General features: G+C 42.3%; 1 protein-coding gene across 4 annotated transcripts; it reads right to left on the bottom strand.

Annotated features, from left to right (window-relative positions):
* Positions 1 to 1,639: 1,639 nt before the first annotated feature.
* Positions 1,640 to 22,248, bottom strand: LOC107374368 (gastrula zinc finger protein XlCGF57.1). 4 transcript variants are annotated; one of them, XM_054737056.2, is made up of 4 exons: positions 16,179 to 16,448; positions 15,920 to 16,082; positions 15,686 to 15,788; positions 7,753 to 11,786 (listed from the first exon to the last, which is right to left on the bottom strand). In XM_054737056.2, exons 3-4 carry the CDS (start codon positions 15,693 to 15,695, stop codon positions 10,186 to 10,188), a joined length of 1,611 nt encoding a protein of 536 aa, XP_054593031.2. In that variant the 5' UTR covers positions 15,696 to 15,788; positions 15,920 to 16,082; positions 16,179 to 16,448; the 3' UTR covers positions 7,753 to 10,185. The 4 variants fall into 4 exon arrangements, with proteins under 4 accessions (XP_070404370.1, XP_070404369.1, XP_054593031.2 ...); XM_070548269.1 differs by lacking the exon at positions 7,753 to 11,786 and adding an exon at positions 1,640 to 5,567 and having other exon boundaries at positions 15,920 to 22,248; XM_054737055.2 differs by having other exon boundaries at positions 15,920 to 16,448.
* Between the last annotated feature and the right edge of the window lie 7 nt (positions 22,249 to 22,255).

The raw sequence follows: 22,255 nt of genomic DNA, 5'->3' as shown, positions 1-22,255 counted from the left end.
TCCCTCAGAGCAATGGTGAGGCTGAACGAGCAGTGAGAATGGTAAAGAGCCTTCTACAGAAAGAAGGAGACCCATATCTCGCTCTTATGGCATATCGCGCCACACCACTTGCCAATGGACATAGCCCACAGACATGAAAACAAATGGGACTATATCAGGCAGAGCAGATACGCCACGGTCTTACCTTGTTGAGAAAACAGGAGCCATCTCATCACCCTAAAAGGGACCAAGATGGAACCAACTGAACAACAAGTCCCAGTCCTGCCAGAGAACAGCAGCAGCCCTGTTTCAAACCAGGTTCAGCAGTCTCTTATACCACCAAGTAACCAGACTACTGAAAGAAGATACCCTACAAGAGAAAGAGACCCACCGAGGTACCTTAAGGACTTTGATTTAGGTAGAAGGTACTCCCGAGCACCTGAGTGACCAGCCCGGGGCAGAATAATCCCCTCACTCAGTTGAAGGACGGGGTTGTCTACTACCCCCCACCCCCCATAGTTAGAATAAGTTCACACAGTTACATAACATAATAGTTATAAGTAAAAGCAACAAATGTTTGTTACAGATTTGAGTTAAGATAACAGCTTTGGAGTACCCAGCTACAAGTTATGTTGCAGTAATTTTAGTATTGACATAAAAGTGGATAATACAGAAAACATCATGGTTTATAATGTACTCAGAAGGGGGATGTTATGGTAAGGACTAATTCAATCGTTCATGCAGCACCCCCTGATGGTTGTGCCATGTGTGTGTTGGGGTTTGGCAATAAATGGAGTCGCTACGTTAAGACAGAGCTGGCCCAGTCTCGTTAATGTTGCTGCTATTATAAACCGGAGGGCTACCAAAACAATGTGCAGGTTCTGTAGACTCTCTCGTAGTCTCTGACAAAGTTACGACGTCATGTACCAGACGTAAGTTCCCCCAGTAAACTCTCCAGCAAAACCTTGGCACAAAGGAAACACTCCATGGAACAGACTTTCCATCAAAGCCCATAAGTGACATCAGACAGGGCACCAGTGGATCCAACCAACACCAAGGAGTGACAAGGAAACTGCCAGGTCCAAATTGCACAGTCAACTCCTTCCGAGGTCAAGGCAAATGAGCCCTCAGCCTCACACGAGCCCTCAGCCCCACCACTCTTTCCCCGTCGCCTGCGGCGCTTCCTCCTCCAACCAGATCTATCCAAGATCTGATGCAAACTAGTTTGCAGGCACGTTTCAAGTCTATTTTTGACGCACTACGCTTACAAAACATTGCAGATTAGATCGAGCCAGACAGGAAGTCAAACACAACAGAAGCGTAACATCCAGAAACCTTCAAAATAAAGGTCATGTGTAATACGCCATTTCCTGTGAACTTTTTTGACCGACGTAATCAGAACAGAAAATAACCCACAGACATTTTGTCATGCATGCAGCTGTCTTTCTTCTTGTTTATTATTGTTTGCGAACATCTGAAATTACATGTGGTGCAATTCACTCTTGTGAATCCTGTGATGTCACAGGATTAGCTGTGTAAAAAGCTTTTACTCCTGTTACTTCCCCCCCTCATCAAAAAAGAGGCGGGAAAATGCCCCCATCCCCCCACCAAATCACACCTTGTTTGTCCACCACCACAATGTCTGGTTGGTTCGCTATCACCTGTTTGTCAGTCTGGACCTAAATGTCCCAGCAGGAGCTTGGCTTGCTCGTTCTCAGCAACCTTAGAGGGTGTTACCCACTTTGACCTTGGGGCTTCCAGTCCATACTCCGCACAGATGTTTCTGTACACGATGTCAGCCACTTGGTTTTGGTGCTCCATGTATGCTTTCCCTGCCAACATCTTACACCCTCCAGTTTTGTGGTGAATTATCTTAGGGGCCTCTTTGCATCGCCTACACCTTGGGTGTGGCAACGTCTGTCTGATCCAAAAGTCTCACTAGTAGAGCGGCTCCTGCTACAACGTGTCCTCCAATAAACCATTGTCTTCCTTATTTTGTGTTTCTGTTTTATTATACTTTTTGAAATGATGTGGCTGTAAACAACAATTACAATGATCATGGCCAACAAAAAGTTAACAACGCAACTGCTCAAAAACGAGCAAACACTTTAGTGACAGGTAAAAAAAAAAAAAGGATGGGCGGCCACACCCCGGCTGACGTCCTTCATGTGCAGCTGATTGCATAGTAACGTCTGTGCCTGGCGGACGAACAAACAAAAACAAACGTCTGTTTTGGCCCCTACATTGGGTCTTGTCTGATGTGGTCGATCTTGACCTCTGTTGCTCTGGTGTTCAGAGTTCAGAATTACAGTTCGGCTACGGTGAGAGCATTCAACCTCTTTTATGTAAAACACGATTTGAGGAATCTTTTTTAATCTAACCATTGAGTATTTGTTTCAGCCCTAATTCAAAGATTTTAAATGTTAATTTGGTGCATTTAAAAATATTTAAAGTAAAGAAGTGACGCTCAGACTCCTCCCAGCCTCTAATTACTCCTTCTCATCTGGCTTATTGTTTCTTTTCCCATCTGCAAAGGAGCACCATTGGCTGGCTGCTCTCATAGCCTGCCTGAACCTGTTTTGTCTACACTCACCTACAGGACTATTAGGAACACCATACTAATACGGTGTTTGACCCCCTTTCGCCTTCAGAACTGCCTTAATTCTACGTGGCATTGATTCAACAAGGTGCTGAAAGCATTCTTTAGACATGTTGGCCTATATTGATAGGATAGCATCTTGCAGTTGATGGGGATTTGTGAGATGCACATCCAGGCCACGAAGCTCCCGTTCCACCACATCCCAAAGATGCTCTATCGGGTTGAGATCTGGTGACCGTGGTGGCCATTGCAGTACAGTGAACTCATTGTCATGTTCAAGAAACCAATTAGAAAAGATTGGAGCTTTATGACATGGTGCATTATCCTGCTGGAAGTAGCCATCAGAGGATGGGTACATGGTGGTCATGAAGGGATGGACATGGTCAGAAACATTGCTTAGGTAGCCCGTGGCATTTAAACCATGCCCAATTGGCACTAAGGGGCCTAAAGTGTGCAAAGAAGACATCCCCCACACCATTACACCACCACCACCATCCTGCACATTGGTAACAAGGCATGATGGACCCATGTTCTAATTCTGTTTACGCCAAATTCGGACTCTACCATTTGAATTGAAACTCATCAGACCAGGCAACATTTTTCCAGTCTTCAACGGTCCAATTTTGGTGAGCTTGTGCAAATTGTATCCTCTTTTTCCTATTTGTAGTGGAGATGAGTGGTACCCTGTGGGGTCTTCTGCTGTTGTAGCCCATCTGCCTCAAGGTTGTGCGTGTTGTGGCTTCACAAATGCTTTGCTGCATTCTTCGGTTGTAACGAGTGCTTATTTCAGTCAAAGTTGCTCTTCTATCAGCCTTAATCAGTCGGCCCATTCTCCTCTGATGTCTGGCAAGTCAAGAAGGCATTTTCGCCCACAGGACTGCCGCATACTGGATGTTTTTCCCTTTTCACACCATTCTTTGTAAACCCTAGAAGTGGTTGTGCGTGAAAACCCCAGTAACTGAGCAGATTGTGAAATACTCAGACCGGCCCGTCTGGCACCAACAACCATGCCACGCTCAAAATAGCTTAAATGATCTTTCTTTCCCATTTGGACATTCATGACCAGGACCACACCCCTAAATGCACTGAAGCAACTGCCATGTGATTGGTTGATTAGATAATTGCATTAAGGAGAAGTTGAACAAGTGTTCCTAATAATCCTTTAGGTGAGTGTATATGTTTTTGTGTATTTATTCTTTATCAGATTGTGCTATGGAGTCAAATTTCATTGTACCAGGACACTGGCTCAATGACAATCAAGCTGATTCTGATTCTAATGGCCTTAATTTGAGCTAATTGAATTTGATGCATTTAAAAATATTTAAAGTAATATAACATGCTGTGGAAACCCTGAAAAAATAAAGGAAACCCATCTAAATTTGTGGGATGTGTAAAAAGTAAAAGAAATATATGACTGTCCTGCACATAGAAGGACATCTGGACACCATAGGTGGAGTCACTCCTGGAACTACTTCCTAAACAACTGGAGAGATCTGTGGTTAGATTTATGCAACTAACAAAGTATGAACTACTGGTAAAAGACAAAGATTTCAACATGACACAAACCATTTAACAGCAGAGTGTACATGCCTTGCTAAGCTCTCTCTGCTGCAACACTCCAAAAGTGAAACCCAAGGCCGGCAGCTCAGAATGCAGCTCATCAGTGTGTAATGGTGAGCAATGCACAGACCCAAACAGACACCAACTCTGTGCAAAGATTTAGTGACACATTTAACGTTTGGGGGCCACAAATTGTGGATTGCAGGCCAGGAAGAAATGACGTGTGGACCAAATTCAGCCCTGATCGGGGGGGGGGGGGGGCAGGATTGCAATACTGACAACTAGCATGCGAAAACTACAAGGATTACTTTTGATACTCTTGTAGTTATGAGTTATGAGTCCTGAGGTTCCTGTGTGGACTCTCATGTGTCGGTTCAAACTTGTCTTTTGGCTAAATTTTTGTCCACAGATCTCACAGGCAAAAGGTTTCTGTCCTGTGTGGACTCTCATATGACTGTTTAAATTAGTCTTTCGACTAAATCTTTGTGTACAGAGTTCACAAGAAAACTTTTGCTGTGCTGTGTGGACACTAATGTGACTGTTTAAAGTTGTCTTACGGCTAAAACTTTGCTCACAGAGCTCACAGGCAAAAGGCTTCTGTCCTGTGTGGACAACTATATGGCTGTTCAAATTTGCCTCATGACTAAAACTTTTTCCACAGAGCTCACAAGTAAAAGGTTTCTGTCCTGTGTGGACTCTCGTGTGCCTGGTTAAATTTGATTTTCTGCTAAATATTATTCCACAGTTGTCACAACTATATGATTTTAGCTCTTTCTGGACTTTCTTGAGTCTACATGTTGCTTCACTGTGACACATTTTTTATTAACCAAAGAGCTTGAAGACCATTTTGCTGAACAACTTGTTGCTCTCACATGTTCCTGGAGCGACCCCTTGTGGAGAAATTGTTTACCACCCTCAGGGCAGCTAAAGGATTTGTTGACAGTCTTAACATCTGACTCACAAGACCTGTTCTCATTCCAGTCATGGTCTCCGTCTCCAGATGCAGACACAGAGTCTGACAGTTCAGAGACCACATTCACATCATCATCCTCTTCGTTATCTCCACTAACTTCAGTCTCAGAAGAACCTGATGTCTGTTCAGAAGAGTTCAGATCTAGGTTCCAGCTAGTTTCTGCTGTCAGCTGGTCAGCTGAGCTGCTGGTTGTAACATCTCTGTCTTCTATTTGCTGCTGACGAAGTTGTGAGACCAGGGGGTTGTGTTCATCTTCCTCACTCTTTATGGAAACAGCATTGAATAAAAACCTGCCAACCTCAGCCTCCTCCTTGAAATGCAGATGCTCTCTCTCCAGACTGGTCAAGAGTTCCTCTTGTTCCTCCTTTATGTGGAAGTGTTCTGAGTCCTGCTGGTCCATACAAGCACTCTGCTCTTCAAAAGCTTCTCCTTTGATCAGTTCCACCTGTTAAACATCTGTAGGAAAGAAAGAAAAACATGATGTGAATAGCATTTTACGGTAGTTAAAAATAGATAATGATGGAATGTTGCAATGGCTTGTGGGATGCAGCCCTACACAAAAAGGCATGACTTTTGCATGGGTGCCTCGGCCTGAGTCGCTTCACTCATCTCAAAGTTGTAGTTGTAGTCCTAAATTCACTTCAATTCAGTTAATTTATATAGCGCCAAATCATGAAAATTGTCATCTCAAGGCAATTCACATAGTAAAACATTCGGTAACCCTTCCTTTTACAGTCCCCTAAAACTTGCATGGTAATTATTACATAGCAAGTTTAAGTGTATTATTGTTTCTGAGTTCTTAAACAGTTATTACCATGTAACTCAGGTTCAATTTTAGTTTTTACTTTTATTAATAATTCCCAGTAAATACTGCTTTACACAGTAATTACACTTTATTACAATTATACACTTTAATTACACAATAATGCACTTTAACTTACAATGTAAATACCATGTAAGTACTTGGTAATTAGAGGACTGTAAAAGGAAGTGTTACTGCAGCATTTTGGAAGAATTTTAACGGCACTCTTTGGACTTTCAGATAGTAATGAATTACAGTTGAGGTAATAAATGCATGAACTAGTTTTTCAGCATCACTCCTGGAAAGGATGCTTCTAATCTGAGTAATATTCCAGAGTTGGAAGAAGGAAATCCTACAAACATGTTTAATGTGGGATTTGAATAACATGTCATTGTCAGAGGCTACGTTTGCATTGCATGCCTTGATGCTCAATTCAGATTTTTTGAGTAAATTAGATTTTTTTGTGTGGCTGTTCACACTGACTGAAATGCAACCAAACTCTCTCCAGTGTGAAAGCTTCATGGCATCAAAGCGACCCACATGCACAGAAGACAAGAAGTCACACTCAGTCGAGCCGAAACCAGGAACGGCGGAGTTGTGATGTCATTCTGATCCCGCCAATGAGTGAAAACTTTCGCACCTGTTAATTCTTCCATTTTGGGCTGGTAACTTCTAAAAACTGTAAGTATTTTATGGCTGCGCAGTGGCGCAGTGGTTAGAGCTGTTGCCTTGTAGCAAGAAGGTCCTGGGTTCGCTTCCCCGCCTGGTATCTTTCTGCATGGAGTTTGCATGATCTTCCTGTGCATGCGTGGGTTCTCTCCGGGTACTACAGCTTCCTTCCACAGTCCAAAAACATGACTGTTAATTGGTCTGTTCAAACTGTACTCAGGTGTGTGTGCATGATTGTTTGTCCTGTGTCTGTGTTGCCCTGTGATGGACTGGCTCTTTGTCCAGGGTGTACCCCGCCTGATTGCCCGTTGACCATTGGAGATCCCCTCCCACACACACACGACCCCACATGGACAAGCTGGTTCAGAAAATGGATGGATGGTAAGCATTTTATTCCTTGTTCCTGCCGTCTCCCTGAATTTATTATTCATTGAAAATGTTCCGGTATTAATTAATTCACAGACATTCTTATTGTGATCAACTGTGTCAAAAGCAGCACTGAGATGTAACAAGACTAGAAGAAACACAAGATTTGTAACTTTCACTAATGTGGTTTCAGTGCTGCGATACTCTCTAAAACCTTACTGAATTTCCTCTAACATCATTAGTGTTTAGATGCTCTCAAACCTGATTAGCCACTATTTTCTCAAAAACCTTAGATAAAAATGGAAGGTTAGATATTGGTCTATAACTCATTAGGTCATCTTGATCCAGAGGTTTCTTAAGTAAAAGTTTGATTAAAGCAACCTTAAAATCCTGCTGTACGTATCAATTTACTAAGGATCGATTGATTATATCTAAAATGGGGGAAGTAGCCAAGGGAAATGCTTATTTAAATTATTTGGTTGGGATTACAGTGGTGTGAAAAACTCTTTGCCCCCTTCCTGATTTCTTGTTCTTTTGCATGTTTGTCACACAAAATGTTTCTGATCATCAAACACATTTAACCATTAGTCAAAGATAACACAAGTAAACACAAAAGGCAGTTTTGAAATTATGTTTTTTATTATTTAGGGAGAGAACAAAATCCAAACCTACACTGCCCTGTGTGAAAAAGTAATTGCCCCCCCCCCCCCCCCCGTTTAAAAAAAAACCAACTGTGGTGTTTCACACCTGAGTTCAATTTCTGTAGCCACCCCCAAGCCTGATTACTGCCACACCTGTTTCAATCAAGAAATCACTTAAATATGAGCCGCCTGACACAGAGAAGTAGACCAAAAGCACCTCAAAAGCTAGACATCATGCCAAGATCCAAAGAAATTCAAGAGGAAGTGAGAACAAAAGTAATTGAGATCTATCAGTCTGGTAAAGGTTATAAAGGCATTTCTAAAGCTTTGGGACTCCAGCGAACCACAGTGAGAGCCATTATCCACAAATGGCAACAACATGGAACAGTGGTGAACCTTCCCAGGAGTGGGCAGCCGACCAAAATTACCCCAAGACCGCAGAGACAACTCATGCGAAAGGTCACAAAAGACCCCAGGACAACTTCTAAAGAACTGCAGGCCTCACTTGCCTCAATTAAGGTCAGTGTTCACGACTCCACCATAAGAAAGAGACTGGGCAAAAATGGCCTGTATGGCAGATTTCCAAGACGCAAACCACTGTTAAGCAAAAATGACATTAGGGCTCGTCTCAATTTTGCTAAGAAACATCTCAATGATTGCCAAGACTTTTGGGAAAATCCCTTGTGGACTGATGAGACAAAGGCAGAACTTTTTGGAAGGCAAATGTCCCGTTACTTCTTGTGTAGAAGTAACACAGCATTTCAGACAAAGAACATCGTACCAACAGTAAAATATGGTGGTGGTAGTGTGATGGTCTGGGGTTGTGTTGCTGCTTCAGGAACTGGAAGGCTTGCTCTGATAAATGGAACCATGAATTCTACTGTCTACCAAAACATCCTGAAGGAGAAAGTCCGGCCATCTGTTCGTCAACTAAAGCTGAAGCCATCTTGGGTGCTGCAGCAGGACAATGACCCAAAGCACACCAGGAAATCCACCTCTAAATGGCTGAAGAACAACAAAATGAAGACTTTGGAGTGGCCTAGTCAAAGTCCTGACCTGAATCCTATTGAGATGCTATGGCATGACCTTAAAAAGGTGGTTCATGCTAGAAAACCCTCAAATAAAGCTGAATTACAACCAGTGGCAGATTTAGCTATTTGGAGGCCCAAGGTAAACACAGACATGGGGCCCCCTTACACAAAATTTTTGACAATCTTATCTTTAACTGGATTTACGACACTTTTCCCTCTTCTGACATGAGTTATTTTCCCTTTTAATTGGTCCTCCTCTTTTTCCTGCCTTTCTCTCCCTATGAGCACCTTTCAATATTTGCTCTGCTTTCTTCTTCCTGTCAGTGCTCCTGTACTTTTGCCTTTCTTTTTTTTCTTCTATTTTCCATTTTGGTCTCTGTTTTCCACCCTTTAAACACTTTCCATTGTCTTTTTCTGCTTCCTTTTGATGTTCACATAAAAAAAACAACGTCACTTTCAGAAGTGAAGACAAAAGCTTTTTTAAAGCAAGCTGCTTCTTTCTCTTACTGGAGCCACTAGGATAACTCCACTTCATGTGTGAAAGTGATTTTGCATCGTACAACAAAAAATACTGCACAGCAAAATTTGATGAAAGGCATTGGATTTAATACGATGTTTAAAGAAACAAACCTGTGCAAAGTGAGGCAAGTTTTGCGGAAATAAAATGACAGAGTGACAGCAGTGACGGGTTATTGTTGGAGGTATTAACTTTCACATTGAAGACTACTTTTCCACAAGCTTTTCCAGCCTCATCAACTCTTTCACTTTTACTTTGCATGTTTCTGACCCCACACAATATTATGATTTCACAGATCGGTCACATTGTATTATTGACTAACAGTTGTTTTGATTAGCTTTACTGAAAATTGAGTTATTTGATCTAATAAAAGAAAAGAAAAGAGTCTTCATCTTCTGTCTTCATTGCTGGAACGTAAACAGTTTAGAAGCGAATGCATGACCTTGAGGCTCTTTCATGCACTCTGGCGCAGTGTCAAAGGGAACAGTGGTTAGAGGATAATAACCATGAGAAATGGCTCCATCATCACGTTACACAATATATTTTAACAGCACGGAATACATGCCATGCTAATCTCTCTGCGCTGCAACACTCCAAAAGTACAAATTAAGAACAGCAGTTCATTATTGTGTATCAGGAACCTGTGATTACCTTTTTCTTATTTTTTGTTCTTCCTTCACATTTTTAATCTAAATATTTACGTTCCCCCCATTTTTTCCATTATATTTTTAAATAATTTTAATTTTATTTTTTTGCTCTTGTGAAGCACCTTATGATTTTTATCTCGAGAGGTTCTACATGTAAAAATATTATCTTCTATTGATGAGCGACGAAACGCTATTGCGCCACCTCTCAATTGAAATTTGGATTTATTAACACACAGCTGGGGGGCCATATTATGTGGCTTGCAGGGCAGGAAAAAGTGGTTCATGGGCTGGAGGTGGCCTTGATATAGGGTCAAGGACAGCCACAAGGGGTACAAGACTGAAATCTGGGCTGTTAAAAAATACAAAGATCCCTTTCAATTTTCTTGAAGTTAAATTAATCCCTAGAATCTTGTATGGACTCTCATGTGTCTGTTTAAAGTAGACTTTTGACTAAACCTTTGTCCACATAGCTCACAAGTGAAAGGCTTCTGTCCTGTGTGAACTCTCATATGACTTTTTAAAGTAGGCTTTCGACTAAAACTTTGTCCACAGAGCTCACAAGTAAAAGGCTTCTCTCCTGTGTGGACAATCATGTGACTGTTCATAGTTGTCTTTCGACTAAATCTTTGTCCACAGAGCTCACAGGAAAAAGGTTTCTCTCCTGTGTGGACAATTATGTGACTGTTTAAATGTTCCTTTCGCCTAAATCCTTGTCCACAAAGCTCACAAGCAAAAGGCTTCTGTCCTGTGTGGACTCTTATGTGACTGTTTAAATGTGTTTTTCGACTAAATCTTTTTCCACAGAGCTCACAAGCAAAGGGCTTTTGTCCTGTGTGGACTCTCATGTGACTGTTTAAATGAGTCTTTTGGCCAAAACTTTGTCCACACAGCTCACAGACAAAAGGCTTCTGTCCTGTATGGATTGCCACGTGTCTCTTTAAATGCTCTTTTCGGCTAAATTTTTGTTCACAAAGCTCACAAGTGAAAGGTTTCTGTCCTGTGTGGACTCTAATGTGACTATTTAAATGTGTCTTTTGGCTAAATCTTTGTCCACAGAGCTTACAAGCAAAGGGTTTTTGTCCTGTGTGGACTCTTAAATGACTTTTTAAATATTCCTTTCGGCTAAATCTTTGTCCACAGCGCTCACAAAAATAGGGCTTTTTTCCTGTGAGGACTCTCATGTGTCTGCTTAAAGTAGTCTTTTGGCTAAATGTTTTTTTACAAAGATCACAGGCGAAAGGTTTATGTCCTATTTGGGCTCTTGTGTGAGTGTTTAAAATAGATTTTCTGCCAAATATTATTCCACAGTTGTCACAACTATATGATTTTAGCTCTTTCTGGACATTCCCACATGAGTCAACATGCTTCTTCACTCTAACACATTTCTTATTAACCAAACAGCGTGAAGATCTTTTTGCTGAACAACTTGTTGCTCTTACATGTTTCTGGAGAGCCCACTTGTGGAGAAACTGTTTATCACACTCAGGGCAGCTAAAGGATTTATTGACAGTCTTAACATCTGACTCAGAAAACATGTCATTCCAGTTATTGTCTTCAATTTCAGAACCAGAGTCTGACAGCTCAGAGTCTATATTCACACCACCCTCTTCATCATCTCCACTAACTTCAGTTGCTGAAGAATTGGATGCCTGTTCATGAGAATTCAGATCTGGGTTTCTGCTAGTTTCTGCTCCTCCACTAGTTCTTGCTTTTGTCTGTTCAGGTGGGCTGCTGGTTGGAACAACCCTGTCTTCTATTTGCTGCTGATGAAGTTGTGAAAACAGAGGTTTCTCTTCATCATCCTCACTCTTTATAGAAACAGTAGAGAATGGAAACTTGGCAGCATCATTCTCTTCCTTCACGTGGAGCTTGTGTTCCTCCAGACTAATCCAGATTTGCTCCTGTTCCTCCTTTACGTGGAAGTGCTTTGGGTCCTGCTGGTCTACACCAGCATTCTGTTCTTCAGAAACTTCTTCTTTAACCAGCATCATTTGTTGAACCTCTGCAGGAAACACATAAACACATAATGTGAATCGCTGACTTTATATTCCCACGTGTAACGAATATATACTGCCTGGCCAAAAAAAAAAAAATTCCATCACCAAAGACAAACACACTAATATTTTGTTAGACCGCCTTTAGTTTTGATTATGGCACACATTCGCTGTGGCATTATTTCAATAGCGTTCTGCAATGTCAAAAGATTTATTTCCATCGAGTGTTGCCTTAATTTTTCAACAAGATCTTGCACTGATTATGGTAGAGTCTGACCGCTTCACAAAGCCTTCTACAGAAAAACCCAAAGATTAGCAATAGTTATGAGTTAAGGTCTGGACTTTGTGGTGGACGATTCATGTGTGAAAATTATGTCTCACACTCCATCAGGGTTTCCCCCAGGGCTTTATAAGCCTGGTGGCCTGCCAGGCTTTGCTTGGCCACCCGCCAATCTAAGTGTCATGCCCCGCCCCCCTCACCGGCCCTACTGTGTCCTCTGGCATGAACGGCGCAATGAAACTAGACCCCTCAATCAGCTGATAGTGGTGGAAAAACAGCAGCGGAACGTGCGCACCCCCCCCCCTCCCCCCTCCCAGAGGAGCGCTGCGGGATGGAGCGCGCGACCCCCCCCCCTCCCCCTCACGGAACGTGCGCCCGCCCCCCCTTCCTCTGACGTCCAAAGCTGCCAGGCTTAACTCATTTTCTGGGGGAAACCCTGCTCCATGAACCACTCTTTCACAATTTGAGACCAATGAGTCCTGGCAATATCATCTTGGAATATGGCCATGCCATCAGCAAATAAATAAATAAAATTAACACCTATTGATGCAATAACCTGGTCATTCAGTATATTCAGGAAGTCAGCTGACCTCCTTCTTGAAGCACATTCTGTTGCTGAACCTAGACCTGACCAACTGCAGCAACCCCAGATCATAGCACTGCCCCAACAGGTTTGTACAGTAGGCACTAGGCATGATGGTGCATCACTTCATCTGCCTCTCTTCTTACCCTGATGCATCATCACTCTGGAACAGTGTCAGTCTGGTCTTATCAGACCACATGACCTTCTTCCATTGCTCCAGAGTCCAATCTTTATGCTCCCTAGCAAACTGAAGCCCTTTTTCCCCAGTTTGCCTCACTGATGGACCCGGTACCAAGTTCACGAGCATTTCCGGCAACAAAGTTGTTCCAAAAACATGCTTAATATTCACCAATATATGCCAATTGCACACGTACTTAACGGAAAGAGGCTAATCTAAACAAGAAAATCCACGTTTTCTACCTCAACAACAACCAATGACAATAAGCCGCTAAACGAAAAGTAAAAAAAAGCTAACTTACGAAGTCAAATGCATAAATTCAGTCTTACCTTTGCTGGTTTATGGTCAATTTATCAGTTTGAAACCTGTGATTGACCCACCAGAATGCTGCTAGGGACCGCGGAGGTTCCAATGGTGCATCCCTAGACCAAGCTTTGCAAAGCAAGAATTTGGTCTAGTTCACTAGGCTAGCAAAGTGTTGTTTATTAACCAAGTTTCAAGGTAATTTAAAATGTCTAACTTTATTGTTATTAGAAAGGTTTGGTTGTTAACTTGCTTGCATGGCAGTCGAGCAGTTAGCACGTGGTAAAAAACTGCATGGCTGTTTGTTGTCTGGGTGCTTTTTGTGTTGGCAGGGAAGCATTGTTTTTCCAAAACTAGTCAAAACTCAGAGGACTAGGAGGAAATGGGCTGAGATTTAAGTGAGAATATGACTGCTCTTAAAGTGTGGTTTGGCTAGCAAACTAGGGCATGATATCCTTGATGCTTCTCCTCTGTCCGTGGACGGAGGGGTCGGCGATATGAAAAAAAAACATAACATGATTTATTCTTCACGATCACAATTTTATCAAGATTTTTTCCATTTTGATAATTCAGATGCTTTGGAAGTTATTTGTCAGTAAAGTACATCAATTTAGAAGCATACTCCTTCACAGAAAATAAGATTAAAGATTTCAGAATCCTAAACTTCCAATATCCATCCATCCATCCGCTAGATACATGTCTCAAATATCCCACAGGCCCATTTACTATTTAACTAACTATTGTAACTTAATGAAGGAGCTATTCCTCCAAGGTGTTACAAAATCCCTACAATAAAAAGTTCCAATCTTCTGGTTAAATAACTCAGCAGTCCGTAAGATTGATTTCATACTCAATATGGAATCTTAATGTCTCACGGGTCCTTAATTAGATGTAAATTAACTTCTTTTACAGTATACTTGGAAATTACATTTTATGGCATGACTTTGTCCATCAGGCCTACATCTCCACACCATCAGGTCATCACCTCCACCCACCCTCAGACCCACACAGACATTAGAGAAGCTCAGCAGGCTCCACAAGCTCCTCAGACAACTGAGGTGGAAAATGAACCTTTTTAAGTATCTCTTTCAGACGTCACTGACCCGTGTGATGGAAGCTAGTACCGTATTTTCCGGACTATAAGCCGCTACTTTTTCCCACGCTTTGAACCATGCGGCTTATAATGAGGTGCGGCTTTAGTCTACCAGAGAGTATGGATGCTGGAAAGTCTAATGAAGGAATGGTTAAAAGAGTACTACGGAAAGTGCCCAGGAGGATTTTTTTCACAGTAAAACGGCGCTGCTTGTTTTCCCAGCTTCACCCCGGGATGATGACAGCAACACGGAGAGTTACACTGACATCGCCACAGAAAAGGTATGTGACGAAGCTCTTCTGAGGCTGTTCAACTCCGACACTGAAGAAGAGGACTTCAGTGGTTTCAGTGCACAGGAGGATGATGAATAAACTAATCAATAACTTTTCTGTTTTGGTTGATACTGATCAGTTCAGTTACGTTCAGTTAAACTACGTTTTCAATTCAGTAGATATCTGCGGCTTTTAGCCCGGTGCGGCTTATATTGAGGTGGGCTCTATAGTCCGGAAATTACGGCATTTGTAATATTCTGTGCTTGTTCATAAAATGGATTTATTGGCATCACTGGTGTCTTTGTTATATTAGCTTGTTAAAAGCACTGTATGGGATCGATGACTGTAAAATATGCTACAAAATAAATGGGTTAACACATAATTCTGACTTTAAATAAAGTAAAATTAATAATCAACCGTTATAGGTACAATCAGGGATCCAATATGGGAGAAACCTGGGTTGCCTGAGTGGGCTTTGTATAGGGCCCATCTAGGGCTCATCTTCAGCCACCTGGGCTTGACCATATGGGGCCACCATGGAACCCTTTGACAAAACTGACTGGGACAGAGATTGTATGTAACCCATATGAGCCCCACATGGGTGTGTTGGCAGGGAGCCACATTGTTGCTACATAGCAGTCACTGGCCAAGGAAGATTCACATTCAACGTGTTGCACAGTTTGAACCTGAAGAGGGAATTAAACTGATGGTTTATGGCTGAATTTTTGACATTTTAAAAAAAGTGAATCAAAATGCAAAAATGACTACACATGTTAGCGACACAACTGGACGTTCATTTAGAAGAAACAATCTTTTATATAGCGCTGCCTCTCAACATAAAAATCACGAGGTGCTTCACAAGAACAAAAAAATTCAAAATAAAAAAAGATTTAAAAAAGATATATAATTGGGAAATATCCAAAATTGTGAATAAAAATGCAAGAAAGGGGAAAGAGTAAAAGAGCAAGAAAGAGGTCATCAGTGGATTTATAGTTTATCAGCAAATAAGTTGGTGTTTGTGTGACTTGCTGTTTAATACCGAAGAGCATGAGTCTACCTCTAGGTCTCACACACACACACACACACACACACACACACACACACACACACACACACACACACACACACACACACACACACACACACACACACACACACACACACACACACACACACACACACACACACACACCAGTACCTGTGTCCATGCTGTCCAGGTCCAGATGGTGAAGAACACACGATGAATCAGTCCCAGATCCTGAAGTGGTAGCAGGTTTTCTTTAGCCGTGTTTAGCTAACAGCTGCAATAGAAACAAAGCAGGAGAGCTGATTAAGATGCTGCTTCAGAACAACGCAGGAGATTAAAGATCCAACGCTTTGGTTCTGATCAGCTGAGGACAGATCCAGTCTGGAAAAGAGGACCTTTGCTCACCAGAGTTCACGGAGTAGAGCTAACCGCTTTTTCCTCCAGAGTCACCTTCAGATTCGGGGCTTTTCCGTCGGAGAGTGTGAGCAGGATGGATCAGAGAGCGAGCAGCGATCCTGCATCATGACCAACTCAGATGAGCGAGTCTGATAGAGGGAACCTCTTCAATCTGATGAAAGCAGCAAAACGAGCGCGTTTCTCAGAGAGGCCAAAGAAACAGCAGCAGATCCAGAGGGCAGGAAGTCTAGAGAAAAGCTTTTCTCACCCACAACCTGATTCTGGAGCTCCGATTGTCACGAAGACCGCAGAATATCTTCTCTGGTTCTGGAAAGAACTCCACCAAGTTGTTGAGGAGGAGAAGAAAGTTTCCACAGCCTGGTGAGAAGATTTCTGCAGCAGCAGCAGTTAGTCGCTTTAGCTGATCAACTCTCCCAGAGACTGAAGTGAAGACATTTTTACTGCAGAGCCTCAAATGTTCCCCTTACACACCAGAACAACAAGCTAGCTCTGCTAGCAGCTTCCGGTTTCTGCTTCGTCCGGTGGTTGCTGACCAGCGTAAAGGTGCACTACCGCCACCTGCTGGACTGGAGTAATTTCCACAGACGTGTGTTCAGCATTTGACTAATAAACCATATTTTAGGTAAAGACAAGTTATGTTTCTGTTATATTTTTGTTATTTTTATATTTGCTTCAAAACCCGTGACAACTTTTTAAAAAAGCGTTTTTCATTATGATGTTCCTTTATTTTAATTTGACCAAGTTTTTTTTCTCTTGACTTTCTGACCTCAATCTGTTTTTCATCGAAGCAGTAGAAAAGTTAAAAATAAATAAATGACTAGATAAAAATTTGGGAAGGTGTTAATTTGGCAATGGTTTCATGTGATGCTTGTTGTGTACAGTGGAGAATAAAGTCGGTAAAGACGGCTCTCCCTTGCACTGCCTCCAACATGCCTCCATCTAAAAGGCTAGCTTATCAGTTTTTAAATTGGCTATAAAACACAAAAAGGTTAAGTTGCTGAAATAACTAAATAAAATGATAATGGCTGTTACAAAGTTGTTAATATTATATTAACGTTACACAATATGTCATCGGTGCTCCGGTCTTGGGTTTTTCATGTGATTAAAAACCATTTATTACAGATTTTGTCCACATACCGGTGTCCGACGTCTTTATTTAACATATCCCCGTGTGGCAAGTGGTAGTCATAGCATAAATTAATTAGAGGATAAAAAGTTGCAACAACGCCACCCTGGGGTGACCCCCCCAGAGAAGGGTAGAATAAGGCCCATAAGTCCAATAATCACTAGGGGAACAGATGGTTTCTTTTCAATAAAACAAGTCTTTATTTAGATATCCAAGCAAAAACATACAGATGTAATAAGTTCTCGGAGTCCAGTTATCATAGGTCAATCCACCATAATTTCCCACAATAGCCTATGGTGAACAAATACAAAAATAACGTTAAACATGCAAAAAGTAAATAAGCAAAATACACCAAAGAATAATGATGAAATCAACGTACAACAATCACAGCAAACTAAATAAAGATGAATCCCCCTTAACCCTTGTGGGCGTTCTGGTGGTTGCCCTGGCAACCAGACATCTGACGCCCAGCATCTAGTTAAAACAAACCAATGAAGACGGAACAGTGGTGATGCAGCCCCCTGGGCACACCACCAGCTCTGGAGATGGGATTAGTCGTGGCGGGACGGCGAGATGGAGCAGCAGAGGGAACGGTGCTCCGCCGACGACGTCAGACGCTCAGCTGATCTAGGTGGGGCGCTGCAGGCAAAGCCAGATAAACAAAGCGGATCTCAGGCCAACCAGCGCGGGCAGCCACGCTGCGAACAAACAAAACTGGCATGGTCCCCTGGATCAACACAACCCTCCCCAAGCAGAGGCGAGGATTTATGGTTGTTGCGCCATTGGATCAGATCAGCCTTCATACGGCTGACACACCCACACGGGCAGAGAGCTAACCAGGAGTACCTGCTTGCAGTGTTAACACTATAACTTATGGGCAGCAGTAGCTCAACAGGTTGAGCGGGTTGTCCAGTAATCGGAAGGTTGCAGGTTCGATCCCGGCTCCGGACAGAGAATTCTGCTGTTGTGTCCTTGGGCAAGACACTTAACCCACCTTGCCTGCTAGTGGTGGTCGGAGGGACCAGTGGCGCCTGTGCTCGGCAGCCTCACCTCTGTCAGTACGCCCCAGGGCAGCTGTGGCTACATTGTAGCTCATCACCACCAGTGTGTGAATGGATGAATGATACACTGTAGTGTAAAGCGCTTTGGAGTCCTTACTCTGAGAGGCGCTATACAAGTGCGGGTCATTTATCATTGTCATTATCATAACAGCATGCGCAGCTCCATTCTGCGATCGCACGCTACAAATAAATAAAGATGGAAAAATGAGCATGAACTAACAGTGGGATATATGCTGGATTCCTGGAAGGAGTGGAAGATCATATGCCTCTGCCAGCTGTCCATTGAGGACATCGAAGATGTGTGGATATTTGGCCTGATGATCACTGGATTTCTCCTGATTGGAGTGGGAGGATATCTGGTTTTCTGGAAATTTGGGAAGACGGGAGCGATTGGAGGGCGACCCGCACCCACGGATAGCACCGTCCGTAGACTTCTCAGACTGGGACGTTACTCGAGGTGAATCGTAAGCTGGACAATGTTCTAGCTGCGATACCGGTGTCGGTACAAGATCTGCTCGGGTGCAAGATCGGCTCGGGGTCCTTCGACTGCCGATGACGGCAAAACCCACTCGGACAAAATACACCACATCTATACTGTTGGAAAGAATTTAGCTGTTTCATTATTAAAATAATGTTTCTTAAGACGTAAGTTTGTGTTTATAATGGTATTTGTAAAAGAAAACACTATATTGTATTCATAATGTTGAACTCCTCTTTGAGCACATGCCTTGAAGGATCATAGGTATTAGCAACACCTGTGATATTGTATTTGCAGGAAAGAAGTGTGTCCCGTTTATTGAAGTATTTTATGTTTAGAGTTTTTGACGTCTTATCCATGCGTAGTCCAGTTACACTCATAGCTGCTAGCCAAAACTCTGGAGTTAAAAGTTTTCTGGCTTTACTAAAATACATGTCTGTACTTATTTGATTGATGGTAGTTTTACTTTCTAATAGACTCCAAATGTAATCATTTGGCACGTTTCTAATCCATAATTTGTAATAATGTAATCGGTGATATTAGCATTAGCATTCCTATGGGTTTTTCCACATATATTAGCATTGCGCTAACCACTCGCTGCCAAATTGCAGCCTTTGCGATTAGAAAATCTCCTTTTGTCATATCACAATTTAATTGCACATGCAGTTAATCGTTCAGCCCTAATATACATGCGGATCTATGCTAAAAGTGTATTTTCAAAGAGGTAATGATGGATTTCTTTGTAAAAGTTGTCCATCTTTCCAACAGAAAGATTTGCCTGGACCAACGTAACGTGATAACAACGCAACGTGATAACAACGCAACGTGATAACAACGTAACGTGATAACGTAACGTGATAACAACGTAACGCGATTACGTAATTCCGTAAGGTTCATGTTCAGCCAATCAACTACTTTGACGTCATCGGCAGTCGAAGGACCCCGAGCCGATCTTGTACCTGAGCAGATCTTGTACCGACACTGGTATTAGTGCGCAAAATGGATGTCATCTCGAAGAGGGTCACCGGACGGTATGGACAGGTTTAAAAACCCAAAATTGGCTTCACTGAAGGACTGGAAATGATCAGTTTAAAGACTGAAGGCAGAGAGAAAATTATCTCAGCCTGACCCAAAATCTTGTTATATGAATCTGATGCCCTGGTAGCCTTGAGCTGCAAGCAACTAAAACCCCCCACGAAGGAATGCAGACAGATGCTGCGAAAACCTGACCCCCACCCCTCGGATTGGTGGACTTCAGCCTGGCGAGGTCATCAATCTGTAGGAGTCAATGTACTCTTTGCTTCTCCCAAGATCTCCTTCCCACCTGTGACTGTACTGTAGATGAGCGCCAGATGGCTGCTCTCACTGGGGGAAGCAGGATTTCTCTGTTTCACAGGAACTTCCTGTGATGACTGCTTTGATAACTTTTAAGACTTTGTGCCGATGATCCACATGAATTGTGTAGTGGATGAAATTACATCATTAAATTAGCTCAACGTGATAAATAAAATAAAAAAAGACTGATAATATTGTGAATGACATGATTTGCCCCACCCATAGATGGAATTTAAATTATTATACATGAGCTAAAGATGGACAGATAATAAAAAAAAGCAAAGAACCATGTAAAACACAATAACCTGAAGTCTATTTGTGGTTTTTGTAATCCAGATTTAGATCTGATCAGATTCCTTTAGTTGGCTAACTGGGTTTAGTCCTGCCTGGTCCTTGTTTCCTGAGCTGCAGGTGTGATGACACCAGGTGGGCTTGTGGTTGGGCTCTCTGCTTTTTGTGAAGCTCCACATTTTTCATACCAAGATTGAGGACCACTGTAAAGTTCACCTTTTTTTATTTTTACATATATTTATTCTGTTGCAAGCGTAGATATGCATATTTCTGGCCACAAACCACTGAAATGTTATTTGAAAGTATTGAAAAGATAATAAATTTCACCACAAACCTGGAGTTACCAGACTAAAACTTGGAGAATACACGTTCACAGCTTATACTAAAGAGAAATGTCCAGGTGTTCCTTAAAAGCCCCAGCTCTGAAGTCACATGGCTCTGTTGCTCCACCTCAGAGTTGTCATGCTGGTAAACTAGATATATTAAACCTAAACAAAATAAAGAAATTAATAATAAATAAATAAAGGAACCAGAATGTAAACATGTTTATTTCTGCTGTGAAATTGGCATTTTTAACTTGGAAGTCAATGAGGGTTTGCTCACTTCTGCTGCCCGCCCCTAGTGGATGAGAGTGGAACTGCAATCGTTGCCACTTCTGTGTCAGCTTCATAAAACTCCCAGGATTGTGGGGGCCTGGTTGTGATTAAATGTTTAGAAAGAGCTGCAGCTGCAGGTAAATGCAGCTTTATCTCAGCTGTTTGCTTGAATGATTTAATAAAACACTACTAAGTGGCAAAGATCGCTTGTTGCTTCTTAAGCGTCCTTTAATCTTAGGGTAGCCCAGACCGATACTTTGGGATTTATTTTAAACGAGTAAGGCTGTAGCATCCTGGTGGCCATCTCTTACCAGAAAAAGTATTTATATTAGTAACATTAGGTTTGAATGAGGTTAAATACTGGTGGTGTTTACTCCGAACTCAACTTCCAAAAAGGAAAAAATAACATTGTGACGAACCCAGAGGTTTCCGCCCTGCTGTACACCTGGTGGCACCCTGCTGCAGGCCTCAAGACCCGCAGTGTTACCGTTCACCACCAGAGACCAGCAGAGTGATGGCTGCCCCTGAAGTCTTTTTTAAGCCTCCCTTGGTCTTCAGTCATGGAGACACAGCGACAGAGAGACTTGATGTTAAAACTCTCTCTGAGCTACTCTGTTTTGTATTTGCCCAAACTGTGCTCTCTATTCCTGAGGGTTTTGTTTAGTGCCCCAGTTGCTAATGATATTTTGTGCCCTTGTGCCCCTGTTTTGTGTTTCTCTTGTGAATCTCCAAATCCTCAGTTTAGTCTGGCTTTAGTTGTTTGCCTTTGAGGATTTTTAGTTAAAGGAGATTTCTAGTTAGATAGTTGTGGTTCTGTCTTTGTCCATATGGAAATGGTTTAATCTTAGAAACCCCATTTTGTTGCTGATTAGTTCAGTTAGGAGTTGTTACCCACTTGGTTTAAAACCAGAGAGAGCGCTTTAAGTTAGTGGTTGTTTGGCTGCTCCCTATTTTTAGCAGAGGGAGTTTAGTATTGAATACCTTTTATCCAACCTTTTGTAAATAAACCTTTTTAAACCTACCATTCTCTCCCTTAACATCCCAACTGACACCATCCCTAGGATAAGTACGGCTCCTAGACGCCAGAGGGGACGTAACAAACATTACGAGCCTCGGGGAAAAATCTATAAATGTACTTAAGTCCTTGACAGAAAACCACGTTATTTAGTGGTGATTCTGTTCGATTTGATCAACTTTAAGCTCACAACCGCTGCAAGATGTTAAAGCGACAGCACTCTTACTTACTGCGAGTGCCACTCTGCCTCGTAGTCTGCAGCGTGCCTTCTCTTCGATTATGATTGGTCAAATGACAACGCGAGACTGACACACTAGAACAAACATTGTTTGTGAAAAAGAGGCACCTCCTATCCGTTCTCTGGTTGATTCTCATAAAGAGGCTGAAACCCAACAGAAGACCCCCCCCCCCCCCCCCCTCCA

Source organism: Nothobranchius furzeri, chromosome 2 (assembly GCF_043380555.1).
Source record: "Nothobranchius furzeri strain GRZ-AD chromosome 2, NfurGRZ-RIMD1, whole genome shotgun sequence".
Taxonomy (NCBI): Eukaryota; Metazoa; Chordata; class Actinopteri; order Cyprinodontiformes; family Nothobranchiidae; genus Nothobranchius; species Nothobranchius furzeri.
This window is presented reverse-complemented; position numbering and strand designations above follow the sequence as displayed.